We start from the raw sequence: 20,105 nt of genomic DNA on the forward strand, positions 1-20,105 counted from the left end.
TAACCCAGTGGGAAGGGTCACCTGCCTCTGGAGCAGGCACAGACATTTATTCACATTGAATCTGTCAGGAAGAAAAAAGCGACAGGCAGATCATCAGCAGTACTTTTTTACTGAATAAATGAATTAGAGACCATTTGCGTTTGTTTTAAGTGAAACTGGTCACATTTTCTTCAGTTGACTACTGTCTTATTTTGTACTCTGTGGATACCAGAGTCACCACACATTTCCTATGACTGAAACATTTTGAGTTACTTGGATAAATATTTAAAGCATTGTATCAAACTTGAGAGGCACTTTGTAGAATTCATTAAAGATTACTTCTTTTTTTTTTGGTACCAGGGATCGAACTCAGGACTTACGCTTGCAAGGCAGGCGGTGAAACCACAGAGCTAAATCCCCGGCCCTAAAGATTACTTTTTAAGTGTTTTCATGTTTTAGTGCTTTGACCACTAACTTGAAGTGTATGTTATTAATACTTACAATTTTCTAGATACTTGTTCAAGTTTAATATCATTTTTTTATTAAAGCTGACATAAAAATGAACGCTTTTATATGAGTGAAAACTTAATTTAAAAAGTTCTATGGTAGCTAATTAATGATAGAATTTACAAAACACTGGGCCATCCAAAGAGGTTACCTTCTAGGGGCAGTTTTTAAACTACTCACTTTTTAATTCTTTAATAAAAGCTATGAATTTTGCTTTTGAGCACCTTGGCAATTATTTTAAAGTCTGCCCCCTTTTTTGGAGAGTTGTAATGTAACTTTAAAATATTGCTGATAACATTAAAGAGAATCATTCCTTAATTTCAGCAAAAGAATATTTATTTATTTATGATTGTTAATCTTTTAACAGTTTTATAAAACGTAAATTTTCATTTTTATCTTCTGATACTTGATCCTTGGCCTAAAGTAGTCCACCTTTTAAAATATATTCTTTAAAGATTCTCAGTCACTTTATAATTATATAAAAAATTTGTTTCAAAAAAGTAAAGTTGCAAAGTGCTTTTTTTGCCTACATATTCTAACCATGGTCTCCTTTTTATCTTCTTGGTCTAAGGTTTTTCAACTTGAGCTAAATTTATTTTTAGGTGATTTTTTTTTTTTTTTTTTTTTTTTTTTGAGACAGTGTCACTATATAGTTTTGGCTGGCCTTGAACTCTGTGTAGCCCAGGCTGGCCTCAGACTTGTGGTGAGCCTCGTGCCTCAGCCTCCCAAGTGCTGGGATGTGCCACGATGCCTGGCTTAAATATATTTGTAAAGAAGCAAATATGAGAAATAACGAGATGTCTGTCAGCAGAATTTTTATATTCTAGCTTTTTGAAAAAGAAAGTGCTAAAAGAAGCAATATCTGTGAGATATAAGAGTAAATCCATGAACTGTTATTATGTCTTGTTCTGTTAGAAAAAGGGAGTTTTTGGTAATCCAGAGACTGTCAACGTCAGTTTTTGTTGTCATTCTGCAATGTGACAATTATAATAGATTTAATTGTTGAAGAATTAAAATTTTTTGGTAATCATCAATGTCCAAAGATATAGACGGGAAAGCCACTGTAAATCTGTCTATCTTTTTATTTCTTTCTAGATTAGATTGTTGGTAGTGTTGTGTAATATGTCGCTTTTTATTTCTTTCTCTGCTTTGATCATGATTTCATAAAAGAATTAACTGTGTAATGATTGTTTTCAAGGCTATGAAAATGAGCCGGAGATCAGATGCCAGTCAGAGGAGTTTGGCATATAATCGAATAGTTGATGCCCTAAATGAATTCAGGTACATATACCCCTGCTTTCCATAATACTCACTTGTTTCACGGTGTACAAAGGAAGGAAGGTACTTCTTTTCTTTAACTTGTTCGAATAAAATTTACTTCTTTAAATTTCTCAGTTCCTCAGTCATTTGAGGGTCTAATATTCAGTAAGGCCCTTGGCTCCTGTGCTATTATATTCTCAAATGCAGTTGGGATCCAAGGACATTCAAGACCCACCAGTGGCATAGTTTTTAATAGTGGACCTTTTGTTTTTGACAAGCAGATATGGCCAGAAAATAACTGTTGTTCCAGAAGTAGGCTTTGTTCTCTCTTGGGCTCCTAGTTAAGTGTTACTTAGCCAGTGGCGGTCATCATGTGTTCCTGGATACATGGAACAAGGATATATGGATATAAGGAACATGAGCTCAGTGATCCTAATAGCCTCATTCTTTCTCTTGATATGTGATAGTCAGTTCTCTTTCCTCTGACATAGATTGTTCCTGAAGCCACAATGATTGGTGTCACTGCCCTCTGATTATATGGCCAGCAGACATGCTGCAGATAGACACGTTAGGAATCACACTAAGTGCTCTGTGTTTTCTGTGAAGAGATTAACTTCAGGTCTTCTTCAACCTCAGTCTTTCTTCACATGAGAGATGGTATAGCACATAGATGAGGATGAGAACAGAGAGGCTTGAGTCTGTGTTCTAACCCTGGCTGTGCCATTTACTAACCTTGGTGACCTTGGACAGGTGCTTAGCATTTCGAACTCTGGTTTTCTAATCTAATGCATGCAAACTCAGCCAGATGTGGTGGTGCCCGCCTGTAATCCCCGTGCTTGGGAGCTGAGGCAGGAGGACTGTTGCAAGTTCCAGGCCAGCCTGGGCTACATAGTGAGTTCAAGCCCAGCCTGAGCTGCATAGTGAGACCCTGTCTCAGAAAACCAAAACAAATCATTAAAATATACAAATTGACTTTAGCAATAGTAGATTATTTTAAGAATTGAATGAGCTCGTGTGTGGTGTGTGCTCAGCAGAACGCCTGACTTGTGCGGGGATGCTCTTCTCTGGCAGACACAAGCACAGCACTGCCTCCCCAGTTTTAGTCCTTGCTGTCACACCCTCGTGATTTTCTCAAATCTATGCCACTTACCTCGTTTTCTCACATACATGCCATTTAAATTTAAGTTTTCTTTAAAATTGACTCTTATCAAAAAAATTTTTTATTGCAAAGGAAACTTTTATTACTCTAAATGGGGAATCAGTATTTTTTTTTTTTGCTGTAGGAAGTTAATAATAAAAATGAACTAATAAATCAGGTGCTGTGGCACACACCTGTAATCTCAGCACTTGGGAAGCTGAGACAGGAAGATCGTCATGAGTTCAGGGCCAGGTTCAGCTGCATAGTGAGTTCAAGGCCACCCTGAACTACATAGCAAGATACTGTCTCAAAAAAATCAACAACAACAGTAATAATAGTAATAGTTACAATTTAAAATGTGTAGCTTTATTACCTTAGGTTTATTATTAACAATAGTCTATGTAACTGAATTTTAGAAAACCTGACTTCATGTTTTTTTCATTAACAACTTTGTCCCTTTGAGGCAAGGATCTTCTGAATTAGTTTTTGAAGTGGTCCATAATATTTTCCAGTGAGTAACTGTTTTAGCTTGTGACTTTGTAGGATTGCTATGGTGAAACTGTAATCATATCATATATATGACTTTTTAAGAATGAAGGGGACTAAGGAGGGGTGGCTTTAAATAGAAAATGTTTACTTTTGGGCCGGGAATTTAGCTCAGTGGTTCCACTGCCTGCCTCCCAAGCACAAGGTCCTGAGTTTGATCCCTGGTACCAAAAAAAAAAAAAGAAAAATCTTACTTTTATGAGTATTGTATAATAATCATTTGTGTTAGTTGAGAAAGAGAAAATGTCTAATCATTATTTTATTTACTGTAATTGTTTTATGGAGGAGGTACTTTAATTTTAAATTTAATACTTTAATTTTGTGTCTATTGTGAAAATCATATAACTTTAAATTTATCCTTACTGTTTTTAAGTGTAGGGTAGTGTTAAGTATATTCATATTGTTGTGAAATAGATCTGTAGAACTTTTTCATCTTGAAATACTGAAACTTTATACCTAAATAATAATTCATGAAAATACCACTTTTAATCATTGAGAATTACATGCAAAGTTATTCATAATTCCATCTGTTCAAACTCAGACCTTAAAAGTTCAGGTTATCACATCCTCCCTTTTCATTTCCCCCTCCCTCTCCCTCTTCCCCTTGTCCCTCCTGTTTTTATTAAATCCTAGGTCTTTGTACTGAGCTACATCTCCAGCCCTTTTTATTTTCTTTTATTATGGAATAAACGCTCACTAAATTTTATAGGCTGGCCTTGAACTCATAATTATCCTACCTCAGGCTCCTGAGGCAGGGATTGCACGTGTGTACTGCTGTACTTTGTGCTATTACACACTATTAAGTAAACGCATTCTAAAGACAGTTGCGCCTGGTAGTGCATGCCTATAATCCCGGCACTTGGGAAGCTGAGATAGGATTTCAAGTTTGAGGCCAGCCTGGGCTACATAGAGAGTTCAAGGGCAACCTCAGCTACGTAATAAGACCCTGCCCAAACAAACAAGGAGTATTACATAGATGCAGTGTAAGGGGGCAAAAGTGTACTTGCAGAGGAAATTTAGAGCAGTTTTCATGAATTGACTGTGATATGTAGTTTGCTCTGTTTTCGTAACTTCTCAGCTTAAATCAGACCTGTTTGTGTTTCTGAAAGTGTTTGTGTAAAAGTAAGAAATTTGATGGTCTTGTGAATATAAGATGATCTAAATTATTTTTTGTTTTCATTTTTTTGGTCCTGGGGATTGAACTTGGGACCTTACACTTGCAAGGCAGACGGCAGCACCACTGAGCTAAATCCCTGGCCCTGTCTAAATAATTTTAATGTCAGTACTGTATATTTGCTTGAGATGAGAATTTTTAAGGCATGTTGTGTTTTGTGTTTTGTTTTGTTTTGCAGTACTGGGGAACAAACTCAGGACCTTGCACTTCGGAGGCAGATGTGGAACCACTGAGCTAAATCCCTGGCCCTGGCATACTGTTTTAATATAAATGTTAAGATACGTTATGATTCAGAAAAGAGGGGCTGGGGATTTGGGATTTGGCTCAGTGGTTTCGCCACCTGCTGCACAAGCGCAAGGACCCGAGTTCGATCTCCGGTACCAAAAAAAAAAAAAAAAAAAAAAAAGATCAGAAAGTGCATTATACTAAATTGCTTAAAATAATTTATAATGATTTAGGCTTGCATTAGACAAATGTCCTTACCATTGATTTGCTGTTTCACTAAGTACTCTATAAAGAAAAAGGCGGCCACATTAAACTCTATAAGTAAATGTTTTCCTGTACTCTTAATATTGAATAAAACTTTGAGACAGTACTTCGATGGGAGACCAAGTTAATTGTAGGTTTTTTACCGTTCTCTGTGTAGACTCCTATGTAGTCCTATGCACATGACATTTACATAAGTTAGAAAGTGGAACTTTATGTAACTTAATCTGTCTTGATTTTAGTTAGTGCACGGTGAGAGATAATGGGTCTAGGTTCAACCTTAGGTATGTGGATAGCCAGTTTTCCCAGCACCACTTGTTAAAGAGGCTGTCTTTCCTGCAGCAAAAGGATTTGGCCCCTTTGTCAAAAATAACACAGCTGACGGCTGGGGATTTAGCTCAGTGGTTCGGCCGTCTGCCTCGTAAATGCAAGGTGCTGAATTCGATCCCTGGTACCAACAAAACAAAACACAGCTGAGTATGTCTGGAGTTGTTGCTGGTTTTTCTGTTCTGTTCCATTGATCCCCAGGTCTTTTTTTTTTTTTTTTTTTGCTATCATTCTGTTTTTATCACAGTAGCTTTGTAGTATACCTTGAAGTCTGGGATTGTGATGCCCCCTTCCTTGTCCTTCTGGCCCAGAATTGCTTTCACTGTTCTAGGCCTCTTCTGGTTCCATATGAATTTTAGGGTAGCTTTCTCCAGTTCTGTAAGAAATGTTATTGGTACTTTGATTGGTATTGCATTAAATATATATAACTGTACTTCTAATAGAAGTATGGCCATTTTAACTGTATTGGTTCTGCCTTCTTGGAAACGGGTCATCTTTCCATTTTCTGACACCTCTTTCAATCTCCTTTTTCAGAGTACTTTAGTTTTTCTTGTAGAAGTCCTTCACTTCGTTAGGTTAATTCCTAAATATTTCATTTTTCTTCATGCTGTGCTTCATGCTTGTGAAGAGCATTGTTTCCTTAATTTCCCTCTCAGTGAGTTTGTTTTTGGTGTGCAAGAACACTATTGATTTTTTGTATATAGATATTTTTTGGTACCGGGGATCAAACTCGGGACCTTGCGCTTGCAAGGCAGGCGCTGAAACCACTGAGCTAAATCCCCGGCCCAAACGCTATTGATTTTTGAGTGTTGACTTTGTATCCTGCTACACTGTTGAATTTGGGTATAAGTTCTGGGTGTCTTTTGGTGGAGCTTTTCGGGTCTTCTATGTGGAGGATCATGTGATCAGCAAATAATGATAATTTAACTGTTCTCTATCCATATTTCTTCTATTTTTTTCTTGTCTTATTGCTCTAGCTAATGTTTTGAGAACTGTATTAAACCGAAGTATTAACTGTATTAAACAGCATCTTTGTCTTGTTCATGATTTTAGAAGGAAAGTTTTTCAGCATCTCCATTTAATACGATGCTGGCTATTGGTTTGAGAGAGATGGCTTTTATCAGGTTGAGATAAAGATCTTCTATTCCTATTTTCTTTAGTGTTTTTATAATGAATAGATGTTACATTTCGTCAAATGCTTTTTCTGCGACTATTGAGTTAATCATCTGATTTTTGTTCTTCTGTTTATGTGGTATATATCACATTTACTGATTTGCATATGTTGACTCATACTTGTATCCCTGGAATGAATCCTACTTGGTCATGATGTATGATCTTTTTGATGATTTGCTGGATTCTGTTTGCCAATATATTATTGAGGATTTTTGCATCTGTGTTCATTAAAGAGATTGGCTTGCAGTTCTCTCTCTTTTTTTAATTTTTTGGTACCGGGGATCGAACTCGGGTCCTTGCGCTTGCACAGCAGGTGGCGAAACCACTGAGCTAAATCCCTGGCCCACAGTTCTGTTTTTCGTTTGGGTCCTTTTCTGGTTTTGGAATTAGAGTAGTGTTTGCTTCCGGGAATGACTTTGGAATACTGCTTCTCTTTCAATTTCATTAAAGAGTTTGGGGACTACTGATGTTAGATCTTCTCTAACGTTTCTTTTAGAATTCAGCAGTGAATCCATTTGGACCTGGACTTTCCTTAGTAGTTTTTTATTATTTCTTCAATTTCACTGACTGATATCGCTTATTTAGAAATTTTATATCTTCTTGGTTCAGCCTTGGTAGTCCATATATACCTAAGAATTTATCAGTTTCCACTGAATTTTCCATTTTATTAGCATGTAGATTCTCAAAGTAGTTACCTATAGTAGTAATTCAGCAGCGGAATCCATTATGATTTCACCATTTTCCATTTCTAGTTGCATGGATTTGGATCTTTTCTTATTTTGGTAAGATTAGCTAAGGGTTTGTTTATTTTATTTATTCTAGAACTACCTCTTTGATTCATTGATTCTTTGTATTGTTTTTTAAATCTCAGTTTAATTATTTTCTTCCCTGGTCCTTATAATTTCCTTGTATTAGCTGCTTTGGGTTTGGATTGCTCTTGTTTTTCTAGCATCTTGAGATGCATCATCAGGTTATTTATTTGAGCTTGTTCTGTTTTTCTGATGTGGGAATTCACTGCTATGAATTTCCCTAAGATTGCTTTTATTGCATCCCACAGGTTCTAGATGTCGGTATGTCGTACTGGCATTATCATTTAATTGTAGAAACTAATTTGTTCTTTGATTTTATCTGAGATGCAGTGATTATTCAAGAGGGTTTTAATTTCTATGTGTTTGCATAGTTTATGTGCTTTCTTTTACTGTTAATTTCTAGTTTCATTGCACTCTGATGTGATAATATGCAGGGGTAATCTCTCTTCTTTTGGATTTACAAAAGTATGCTTTATTAGCTAGTATATGGTCTCTTTTGGAGAAAGTCCCATGTGGTTCTGAGGGGAATGTGTATTCTGTTGTTGGACGGAACACTCTGTAGATATCTATTAAGCCCATTTGTTCAAAGGTTTGTTTCAACTCTTGATATTTCTTTGTTGATTTGTGTGTGTGTGTGTGTGTAGTTGATCTGCCCATTTGTAACAATGGGGTATTGAGAGCTCCCATTACTATTATATTGGTGTTTATCTGAATTTTCATGTCCATTAGTGGTTGTTTGATGATGTTGGGTGTGCTAGTAATTGGTTCAGACATGTTTATAATTGAATTGTTGACTTGTTCTATTAACTAATATATAATGACCTTTTTGGTCTCTTCTGATTAGTCTTAGCTTGAAATCCACTCAGTCTGAAATCGGGACAGCAAGTTCTGTGTTTTTCTGGGTTTCCCTTACATGGAGTATTGTTTTCCATGCTTTGATTTTTAATCTGTGTGTATCTTTTTGAATTAAATGTGTTTCTTGTATACTGCATATTGCGAGGTTTTCTTTCTTGATCCGTTCTGCCCATCTGTGTCTTTTGATTGAGGAATTCAGACCATTCACAGTGAGAGTTTTTACTGTGAAGTATTGACTCATTCCTGTCATTGCATTATTTTCCTGTTGCTGGTTTTCTCATTTTTTCCCCTTTTACTTACTTCTCTGCCCACCGGGTGTTTTCATTCTTTTTGACTTACTGACATTGTTAGCTTCATTGTCTTTTTCTAGAGTATCCTTGAAAATTTTCTGTAATGCTGGTTTGATGGTCATAAATTTCTTGAAATATATCTTGTCATGGAAATACCTTATTTCTCCATCAGTTTTAAAGGAAAGTTTTGCAGGATACATAAATTAAGTTGGAATTGTTGTCTTTTAGGGCTTGAAACACTTCACCCCAAGGCCTTCTGGCCTTTAAGGTTTCTGTAGAGAGAAGTCTGCTGTGATTCTGATGGGTTTACCTTTGTGTGGGATTTGTCACCTTTCTCTCAGCCTTTAAAGATGGCTCCTGTGGGACTTCTGGGATTCTGAGTTAATGCGGCGTGGCGAGCTCCTCTTTTGGTCCTGACAATTTGGCATTCTATAGGCAGGCCTCACTTGTATATGTGTATTTCTTTGCCTATATTTGGGATGTTTTCTGCCATTATTTCTACGAACAGGTTGTTTGTGCCATTTTTGTTGCCTTCTGATTTTTCACCTATTGCAGTTAATTTTAGATTAGTTTTCTTTACACCATCCAGTAGTTTTGGGATCAGTTTTTCATGTTCTCTTGTTTTTTAAGGTGTCTGAGTAGTCTGTGCTTAAAGGAATCATTGTCTTCTAGCTCTGAAATTCTGTCCTGCTTCCCATACTTTGAATGATTTTTAATCTCCTGGCTTTCTGATTGAAACATTTTCATGGACTCTCATTTTTTTATCAACTGTCCATTCATGTTTTGTATCTTTTTGATTAGCTCATCTAGCTTTCTATTAGTGTCTTCTGAGAGCTCCTGCATCTTTTTGGTTATTACTTACATTATGTTTAGTAGTTATATCTTCTTTAATCCTGCCAAGTATCTCTGAGCTTTTTTCTAACCTCTGCTGTGCTTTTGAGCAGTTCAACTCTGTGGTTAATACAGTTCTTCTCCTTGGTCCTCTTGGATTGCCTCAGGGGAGCTAGGGATTGGGGAGGTGTTTTGTTGCCTTTTCTTCCCATGTTTCTGTTGTGTTTGTTTTGTTTCATGCCGAGGTTTGTGGATGCTTATAGTCTAAACACTTGGTTGCTTGTATAGAGGAGTGTTTTTTTTTTTTTTTGTACCAAGGATCGAACTTGGAACCTTGTGCTTGCGAGGCAGGCAGGCGGTGGAACCATTGAGCTAAATCCCCGGCTTTAGAGGGATCTCTTCAGTTGTTTTCAGTAATGTCCTTTGGGTGTGACTAACTATGCCACAGCCCCAGGATTTGACCACCTTGGTTATTTGGGGAAAGGAGGATGCATTGTTGTCAGTCCAGCAACCAAGTTCTTTGGGAATGTACTCTGGAGTTGTTAATGTCACAAAGGCGATCTGAGTGTTGACTTACAGAGAAGTAGTGACAATTAAGTGACCCTATTGATATCAAGTGGAACAGCTACAGTAGTATTTCCTGAGATAAATTAGCTATTAATATACCATAAGAAACAGTTATGTTCCACCCTTATTCCTAGAGAAGAAACTATTAATTATGATGAAAACATTAAGGCAACCCAGGTATTGACTTAGCGCTAATATGTACTAAGTGCAACATCTCTGGTAATAGGAAAGACTGCAGCAGTAAGTTTACAGAGTTAACTACCACAAGATTAACAAAGCATTATGGTTATACTGTTAAAGGTTTCAGGTTTGGGAATGAGAGTATGCAAAAGGAAAACGTTGAAATCTTAAACTGTGATGTGAGAGGGAGGAGAGAGAAGTGGTACAAAGGATTTTATTGGGGAGTACAAGGATGTCTGTAGAACTGGGTAAAGGTAGGACAAAAAACTGTCAAGAAGGAGAAGAGAAAAGAAGGAGAAAATGGGCCAGGGATTTAGCTCAGTGGTTTCGCCACCTGCTGTGCAAGTGCAAGGACCCGAGTTCAATCTCCGGTACCAAAAAAACAAAACAAACAAAAAAACAATAAAAGATGGAGAAACAAGAAATTATATAGAGAGTAATAATAAGAGAAAAGTAATTAAAGGGAGAAAAATTTAAAAGAGAGAAGAGGAAAAGACAGAGAAATAAGACAAGAAAAAGATTAAAAGTAAGGCTGAAGGACAAAGGATGGTTACCCAAGTCTTAGGAAAGTGGTGAAGAAGACAGGAGGGAAAGAAAGAAGAAAAAAAGACTGGAACAAAACAGATTTTAGAAACCTTAAAATATTGTTCACATTCAATAAAAATGAACAAAAATTGTTTTTAAAAAGTCAAAGAAAGATACATTTCTCAGATTTCAAGCTCGTGGTTGTCTTCCGGGGTCGACAATGTTGTGACAGTGTCCAATACAAGAGGTGACTCTGCTCTCACTAGTAGAGAAAGGAGGTGGTAGAGCCCAGTTGTGTGCTGGGCAATTAACAGCAAGCCGTAGGGTTAGGACAGTTCTGGGACTTTTAAATCCTTGAAAATTCAGGCTGAAAACTGATCTCAGGTTGTGGGGGTGGGGCCTTGAGTTGTTTAACTTGTGATACTCTGGGTGTCTCTTGACCTAGCCATGGCTCCCTCACTGATGTCTTCTGTGGTTGTCCCTAACCCAGTCCCTGTGGAAGTTTAACACTGGGAGCCCTGAGATGAAGCCAATCTCTGGCTGCTCTGAGTTCCAGGTTCATTTGGCCCCTCCCTAGAATGGTGTCCAACCAAGCCCTTTCTCCAGGGGCTAAATGGTAAGAGGTTGGACTGGAGTGCATAGCATCTGTTCCATTGGTGTGTTTCTACTTGACGCCTTCTGGCATTGCTTACTTTCACTATACACACCTTTGTAGATTTGATCTACTTTTCTCAGAAGCCACGAGCTGGGGAGATTGCCCCTTCCTTTTTCTGCATTATAGTCTGTCTCTTCAATTTCTTGTAGACTCAAGTTTTCTGCTATATCCTTCCTGAGTCTCAGGGATCCACCTCCTTCCTTCTATTCTTCCTCAAGTTGTTATTTTCCAGTGCGTGGATTCTGAATCTTGGAGAGGCCAGTTTGTTGCTGCTTATCATTCTACCATCTTCCCAGAAGTCTGTGTCTTGATTTATCAGTTTTAGATCATACTCATTTTCTACCATGCTAGATGAATGTACACCTCATTAGCTTTTTTGTTGTTGATTTTAAAAAAAAATTCTTCTATTGGTACATTTTAGCTATACAATATGTTTACATTTATCATTGGGTGCTTGTACCTGTACGTGATGGATCTTGGTTCTTATTTTTCCCCCATTACCTATGCACCCTTCACTCCCTCAGCCCTTCCCTATTTACATAGACTTCATTTCTAGTTTTTTTTCTTTTCTCACAATTTTTCCTTTCCCTCCTTTCCTTTCCACTTCCCCTAGCACCACCCCTACCCTTTTGGACCTTTTCCTATTTCAAATTATCAATTATTCATTTTAATCATTTTAATCCTTATTTACACTTTCAGTTTCTCACACTAGAGAAACTGTTTGGCATTTACATGTGTGTTCTATTTATTTCACTTCAGAGGATGGCCTCAATATGCATCCATTTTAGCTATAAATGTCTCTAGTTTCTCATTCCTTATGGCTGAGTAGTACTCCATTTTCTTAAAAAAACCACATCTTCTTTATCCAGTCTCCAGTTGATGGGCACTTGGGCTGCTTCCCAGCTTTAGCTATTACAAACTGTGCCACTATAAACATGGGTGCACATATATCGCTGTGGTATGATTCTTTTAATTCTTTTGGGAAGATACCCAGCAGGGGAATAGCTGGGTGAAATGGGACCTCCAGCCCTAGTTCTTTGAGGTACCTCCATACTGATTTCCACAGTGGTTGCACCAGTCTGCACTCCCACCAGCAATGGAGAAGGGTTCCTTTCTCCCCACACCCCCGCCAGCATTTGTTTACTAGTTGATTTCTTGATAGCATCCGTTCTTTCTGGGGTGAGGTGGAGTCTCAGTGTTGTTTTTATCTGCAGCTCTGAAATGACCAGTGATGTTGAACACTTTTTCATATATTTATTTGCTGCTTTTACTTCTTTGTCTGAGAAATGTCTGTTCATTTCAGATGCCCATTTTTGAATTGGGTCTTTGAATTTGGGGGGGTCTGATTTTTTTTCGGTTCTTTATATATTCTAGATAGTAGACCTTTGTCTGAGGTACAGCTGCTAAAATTTTTTTCCCACATTGTAGGATGTCTTTTAGCTCTGTTGGTGGTTTCTCTTGCAGTGCAGAAGCTTTTTAATAAGATGAGATCCCAGTTGTTGATTCTTTGTGCAAGTTCCCATGCTACTGAGGTTTTGTTCATAAAGTCTTTTCCTATGCCAATGTCTTCAAGAGTTCTACTTAACTTATCTTCCAGCAAGTTTAGTGTTTCTGTTTTAATATTTAGATCTTTAATCCACTTTGATCTTAGTTTAGTGCATGGTGATAAGTACAGGTGTAGTTTTCATCTTTGGCAGGTTGAAATCCAGTTTTTCCAACACTGTTTGTTAAATAGGCTATCTTTCCTCCAGTGAGGGTGGTTGGCTCCTTTGTCAAAGAGGAGGTGGCTGAGTATGTGTGGAGTTGTTCCTGCATCTAATCTAGTCCACTGATCCTTGGGTCTGTTTCTTTCCAGTACCATGCTGATTTTATCACAGTAGCTTTGTAGTATAGTTTCAAGTGGGGGATTGTGATACCCCCTGCCATGACTCTGTTGCCTAGAAATGCTTTTGCTATTCTAGGTTTCTTCTGGGTCCAAATGAATTTTTGGATTGTTTTCTCTAGTTCTGTGAAATATCTTGGAATTTCAATTGGCATTGCATTAAATCTATATAGTAGTTTTGGAAGTATGGCCGTTTTCTCTACATTGGTTTTTCCTACCCAGGAGCAAGGGATGTCTTTCCATTTTCTTATATCCTCCTCAGTCTCCTTTTACAAAGTGCTGTAGTTTTCAGTGTAGAGATTTTTTGCTGCTTTTGTTAGGTTGATTCCTAAATATTTCATTTTTTTGGGTGCTATTGTAAAAGGAATTGTTTCCCGAATTTCTCAATCAGTCTGCTATTTGTGTATAAGAAGGGTGTTATTTTTTGAGTGTTGATCTTATATCCAGCTACTCTACTGACTCTGTCACTTCGGTCTGGAAGACTTTTGACCGAGTTTTTTGGGTCTTCTATGTAAAGTATTGTATCATCAGCAAATAAGGACAGTTTATCTTCTTCCTTTCCTATCTTTATTCTTTTTATTTCTTTCTCTTTTCTAATTGTGGTGACTAATGTTTCCAGAACAATATTGAACAGGAGTGGTGATAGTGGGCATCCTTGTCTTGTTCCTGATTTTAGCGTGAAAGTTTTCAGTTTTTGACCATTTAGTATGATGTTGGCTGTTGGTTTTTCACAAATAGCCTTAATCAGGTTGAGATAAAGGCCTTCTGTTCCAGTTTTTTTGTAGCGCTTTTATTACGAATGGGTGCTGGATTTTGTCAAATGCCTTTTCTGCATCTATTGAGATGATCATATGGTTTTTGTCCTTGGCTCTGTTAATATAGTGTATTACATTTAATGATTTACGTATGTTGAACCATCCTTGTATCCCTGGGATAAATCCGAGTTGGTCAGGGTGTATGATCTTCTTGATGACACTCTGTATTTTGTTTGCCAGTATCTTGTTGAGGATTTTTGCATCTATCTTCATTAGGGAGTTTGGCCTGTAGTTCTCTTTTTGGGTTGGGTCTTTCCCTGGTTTTGGAATGAAAGTAACACTTGGTTCCAGGAATGAATTTGGAAGCCTTCCTTCCCTTTCAATTTCTTTGATGAGTTTAAAGAGTAATGGCAGTAGTTCTCTAAATGTCTTGTAGAATTCAGTAGTGAAGCCATCAGGACCTGGGCTTTTCTTGTTGGTAAATTTTTTATTACCTTTTCAATTTCACTCATTGTAATTGTGGTGTTTAGAATTTCTATATCTTCTTCATTTAACTTTGGCAATTCATGTGTATCTAGGAATCTGTCCATTCTTCCGTGTTTTCCATTTTATTAGAGTATAGGTTCTTGAAGTAGGTATTGACGATCCTCTGGATTTCTGCTAGGTCTGTTGTGACTTCACCTTTTTCATTCTTGATTGCATGGATTTGAGCCTTTTCTTCCCTTTTTTTTTGATAAGGATGGCTAAAGGTTTATCGATTTTACGTATTCTTTTGAGAAACCAACTCTTTGATTCATTGATTTTTTTGGTATTGTTCTCTTAGTCTCCATTACATTGATTTCTGCTCTGATCTTTATAATTTCCTTTCTTATATGAGCTTTGGGTTTGTTGTGCTCTTCTTTTTCTAGGAGCTTGAGGTTCTGCATTAGATTATTTATTTGCGCTCTCTCTGTTTGCCTAATACGGCCATTCACTGCTGTGAATTTCCCGCTAGAACTGCTTACATTATGTCCCATAAATTCCTGTATGTTGTACTGGCATTATCATTTACTTGTAGAAACTGTCTAATCTCTTCCTTAATTTCCTCTGTGACCCATTGTTTGTTCAGAAGGGTATTATTCAATTTCCATGTGTTTGTGGGAGTTTTGCGGTTTCTTATGTTATTGACCTCCAATTTTATTGTGCTATGGTCTGGTAATATACAGGGGGTGACTTCAATTCTTTTACATTTACTTAGACATGTCCTATGAGCTAGCATGTGGTCTCTTTTGGAGAATGACCCATGTGCAGCTGAGAAGAATGTGTATTCTGATTTTGTGGGGTGGAAGACTCTGTAAACATGTGCTAAGTTCATTTGTTCAAGAGTTCGATTGAGTTCTAGTATTTCATTACTTATTTTTAGTCTAGTTGATCTATCTATTTGTGATAGTGGGGTGTTGAGGTCCCCCAGTACAATTGTGTTAGTGTTTATTTGGTTTTTCATGTCCATTAATATTTGTTTTTTATAGTTGGGGGCATTCATGTTTGGTGCATATATATTTAGGATTGTCATCTCTTCCTCTGGGTTGTTCCCTTCACAAGGATGTAGTGACCATCTTTGTCTCTCTTAATTAGTTTTGGTTTGAAATCTACTTTGTCTGCAAATAAGTTTGCTAGGCCTGCTTTTTTCTGGGTTCCTGTTGCGTGGAGAACTCTTCCATCTTTTTACTTTCAGTCTATGAATTTCCTTTTGAGTTAGGTGTGTTTCTTGTATACAGCCTGTTGTTGGATTTTGCTTCTTAATCCATTCTGCCAGTCTGTTTCTTTTGATTGGTGAATTGAGGCCATTAACATTGATGGTTATAATTGATAGATATTGACTCATCCTTATCCTGATGTTTTACTGTTGTTGGCTCTTTTATTTCTTATTTTTCCCCCTTTCCCTTTAGTGTCTTACCTTGCCTGGTGACTTCCCTCTGTTGGGCCTCATGGAATAGTGACCTTCATTTTCTTTTTCTAGGATATTGTTTAGAATTGTTTAGTAGTGCTGGTTTGGTGTTCATGAAATTTCTCAGGTGTTCTTTGTCATGGAAGTATCTAATTTCCCCATCGATTTTTTTTTTTTTTTTTTTTTTTTTTTTGGTACTGGGGATCGTACTTGTGTCCTTGCGCTTGTGCAGCAGGTGGCAAAACCACTGAACTACATCCCTGCCCCCGCCCCCATTGATTTTGAAAGATAATTTTGCAGGATCCAACAGTCTAGGTTGGAAGTTATTTTCTTTAGGGCTTGAAATACTTGACTCTAGGCTCTCCTTGATTTGAGGGTTTGTGTTGAGAAGATTGCCATGATTCTGATGGGCTTTCCTTTGTAGGTGATTTGTTTCTTTTCTCTAACTGCCTGTAGGATTTTGTTCTTCTGTTGGGTTTCTGGGATCTTGACTATTATATGTCTAGGTGTAGATTTTTTTTTTTTGATCATGGCTAGTTGGAGTTCTATATGCCTCTATATGTATGTCCAATTCTCTACCTCTGTCTGGGAAGTTTTCTACTGTTACTTCTGTGAACAGCTTTTTAATGTCAATTGTACTTTCTCCTATTTTTTCGTGGACTCCTATCAGTCTTATGTTATTCTTCTTTGCATTATCTAGCAGCTGCTGGATTGATTTCTCTTGGTCCCTTACTGTTTTTAAGAACTCTCTGTTTTCATGGTCTTTCACCACAATCCTGTCTTCTATATCTGATAGTCTAACTTCAGATTCCCTTAATCCTCTCTGCATGCTTTCAGTGGAGTTTTTGGGGGGTTTTTTTTGGTACTGGGGATCGAACTTGGGTCCTTGCGCTTGCACAGCAGGTGGCGGAACCACTGAGCTAAATCCTTGGCCCTCAATGGATTTTTTAATCTCCTGAATATCTGTTTGAATCTGTTTCATGGATTCCATTTCTTTCTTATGTTGGGTGATTATGGTTTCCATTTCTTTCACATGCTGGGCAGTCATGGCTTCCAGCATGTTTCTGAGCGCATCTATTTTTTTTTTTTTTTTTGTCTGTTTGTGTTCTAGAGCCTCTAATCATGTCTTTCACTCTGCTCACCGTCTCTGTAGTTATCTGGGAGATTATTTCTGCTTTGAATTTTTCTAGAGCCTCATTCATCTGTTTTGTGACTTCCTGTGCTATGGGTTCAGGGTTTCCAGGTGGTTGATTGTCAGATTTTTCCACCTCATTTCCCCCAGAATTTGCCTTTTGTAGGGTGGAAGTCTGAGTTTGTGACTTGCTTAAATGTCTTCTCATTTTTGTTTTTGGTACTGTCCTTGGTGTAGTTCCTGGGTTGATATGTTGAAGTTGCATATTTTAAGTGTCTTTGTTGATGTATTTAGATCCCTCATGGAATGATTGCTTCTCAGGGGTGTCTTCCAGATATAGCTGGTCTTTAGGTTTTGAGTTTCTAGTGCCTCTGAGTGTGTCTCATTTTCATTATACCAGGAAGGACAACTGATTAGATCAATCACAACACCTTAGCTGGAGTGTTACAGTTAGCAACACAGTAGCATTAAGTACCTCTTAGAAAATGACAGTTTGTGGTAGTTACTAATCTATCATCTTTAACTGTGTGAATTTAATCAAAATCAAGGACCAACCCAGCATATGTTTATAGTGAATAAACTCTTCAATATAGCAACTTTACCTTTTGGAATGGGGAGTTAGAAGGAGTTGGGGAAGGAGGGATAGGTAGGTAGAAGGATAGGGGAAGCTTAGCAGTGAGGCCAGAGGACACAGGCGAGAGAAGGAAAAAGAGAAGAAAAGAAAAAGAAGAAATCTGAATTAGGGCCAGAACAGGAACACAAAGGGAGATGAAGAACAATGTGGGACAGCAAGGGGAAGCAAGGAGGGTGGAGAGGGGGAGGGAGGGAGAGAGAGAGAGAAATAAAAATTTTAAAAGTAGGAAAAGGAAAAGAATTAAAAATAAGAGCCGAAAAAATAGTGGTAATTTTGAAAATAACAAATAAAAGATAAAAACGAAGGGCCTCCTTCAGGGTATGTCTCTGCTGTCACAATAGACAATATGGGCAGCCATGTGCAGATATAAGTCAGTGAGTCTCAGTAAGCTAGTCACAGACCCGTGAGATTCAGGAAGATTTCTGGCTGCAAGTCCCAAGTTGAGCTCCCTATCCTCCTGCAGGATTGAATTGTGCAGGTTTCTATTGCAGGTTTCTGCTACGTTTCCCCTGGAGATAGTCCAGGTTCTGATGGGAGGTGATGATCCTTCTAACTTACCAAGTACGGTGGTCTGGTGTGCCTTTACTGCAGAGATTCTCTTCACTTTTCCAGTGGGCTTCAGTTTTCATCAGGGAGCCTGAGAGAGGCCCTCTCTCTGTTGTTCATTTCTGCAGCTCAGGACAATGCCCTTTATTGGCCCCCTGTGCCTCTGTAGTGTGGAACCAGGTAGCTGCACAGCCAAGAGGCCGGAGGCAGGGTGGGGGTCGCTCTGTTGTTGTAGGTGCCCGCTGGGCTCCATGGGCGGCTGGTGGGTGTGCCCGGGGGGTCCTTACCAGCTCTTGGTCGCAAGTAGGTGTAGCCAGCTGGACAGAGCTGGGCTCAGTCAGTCCTGGGCGCTCTTCCTGCGCAGCTCTCATTAGCTGTTTATACTCTGGGTTCAACTAATAGCACTGTCTTGTTCTTCAGCTCTGTGAAATTTTCTGCTTTCCTTGATAACTTATTTTCTTCTGTTTTTTCACTCTGGAATGCTTTCTACTAAAAAATAGCACTCCTGGCCACTGTCCATGGTGGCCTGCCCTCATGCTGTAGGGTGCACTTTTTGTACTTTTTACTTGGCCCAAACTCTCTCTGCAGAGCCTGTTTTCCTACCTTTAATAATAAACTTAGCCCAAAAAACCAAACAAACCCCTTGTACTCCTGCATTGCTCTTCTTTAATATTTTCCTTTTATGTATTGTTTTCTTATTCTACTGTTTCACGATTTTTTTCCTTTTAGCACCATTTATGCTTTGTTTTCAGGTGATCTTTTTCTTTGAAAAATATTTCGTTTGGCATATCTTTCTGAATATACATTAGAATTTTATTTAGACGTTGTCTTCCATTTTATGCATTGTTTGTTTTCTCTAGAGTTGTATGTCTAGTATGTGTGTGTTCTCTGTTTCTCCTTGGAGGCTTTCTTTAAATATCAGTCTTGTTTAGTTGCCCATTTGTACCTTTGAGAATGAGATTCCAAATCTTCACAACAGGCTTTTGACTGGAAAGCTTCACTTTAAGAGACTATTTCTCCAACTGTTTTCATTATGACTTCCTATGGGAGCATATATAGACATTTCTTTCCTAAGTGTTGTCTCTTCACTCCCCAATATGAAAATTTAATAGTACACAAGCTGTACTCTGTGTGTCTTTATACTCTGTGACAGATTCATGTATTAGGAAGGATTTTAGGAAGGTCATTCATCTGAGATATTTAATTGCTGTATTTCCCCCCTTACTATAATCATTCTGTGAAGAAATGGAATGCTGGTGTAGGGGTCACCAACCCTTTATGGGTCTAAATTAGTCTTTTAGTTTTCAATACTGTATCTTAATTCTTGGGTTCTGCTTTCTGCATTGATGATTCCTTCACCCCTTTTTTCCTTAGTGGGGCAGATAAGCTCCTCTTTGTCTGTATCCCTCTCTGTGAGATGGTAACCCATGGCTTCTCCACTCTGCTACTTCAGTCACCATTCTTCCATATGTTTTATCTTCTAGAATTTCTTTAAAAATCTCTGAATTTTAATTTTCAGTAATGGTTCCTCTCCAATTCTGTTTGTTGTAGTGGTTTATCGATTTTCAAATCCTTAGAGTACCATTCATTTGGGGCCTTGGTACTAAAAAAGGGTTAAACATTCGTATTCAGTTTTCCATCCTTTTTGAACATCCTTAATAACTTTCTTTTTTTTTGAGATGGTTTCACTATGGGTTCAGGGTGGTCTTGAACTCACTGTGCAATCAAGGTTGGGCTTGAATTTGTGGTGATCCTCCTGCCTCAGCCTCCCAAGTGCTGGGAAGACAGGCATGCGCCACCACACCCGGCCTTAATAGCATTTAAAAATAAGCTTGGGGTGGGGGTACCGGGAATCAGACTTGGGACCTTGTGCTTATAAGGCAGGTGGTTGCACCACTGAGCTAAATCCCTGGCCCAAAAATAAGCA

At 38.0% G+C, this 20,105-nt stretch overlaps 1 protein-coding gene across 2 annotated transcripts in view; it reads left to right on the forward strand.

The window, feature by feature from the left end:
* Fnip1 (folliculin interacting protein 1) overlaps nt 1–20,105 on the forward strand; it is a 119,654-nt gene that overhangs the window by 73,357 nt on the left and 26,192 nt on the right. For both annotated transcript variants that reach the window (XM_087194569.1, XM_087194570.1), the window contains one exon: nt 1,685–1,767. In XM_087194569.1, the coding sequence (XP_087050695.1) occupies nt 1,685–1,767 (83 nt within the window). The remainder of the gene's footprint in view (nt 1–1,684; nt 1,768–20,105) is intronic.

Source organism: Heterocephalus glaber, unplaced genomic scaffold (genome assembly GCF_053883595.1).
Source record: "Heterocephalus glaber isolate CG9 unplaced genomic scaffold, H.glaber_assembly_v1.0 deba00001606, whole genome shotgun sequence".
Lineage (NCBI taxonomy): Eukaryota > Metazoa > Chordata > Mammalia > Rodentia > Bathyergidae > Heterocephalus > Heterocephalus glaber.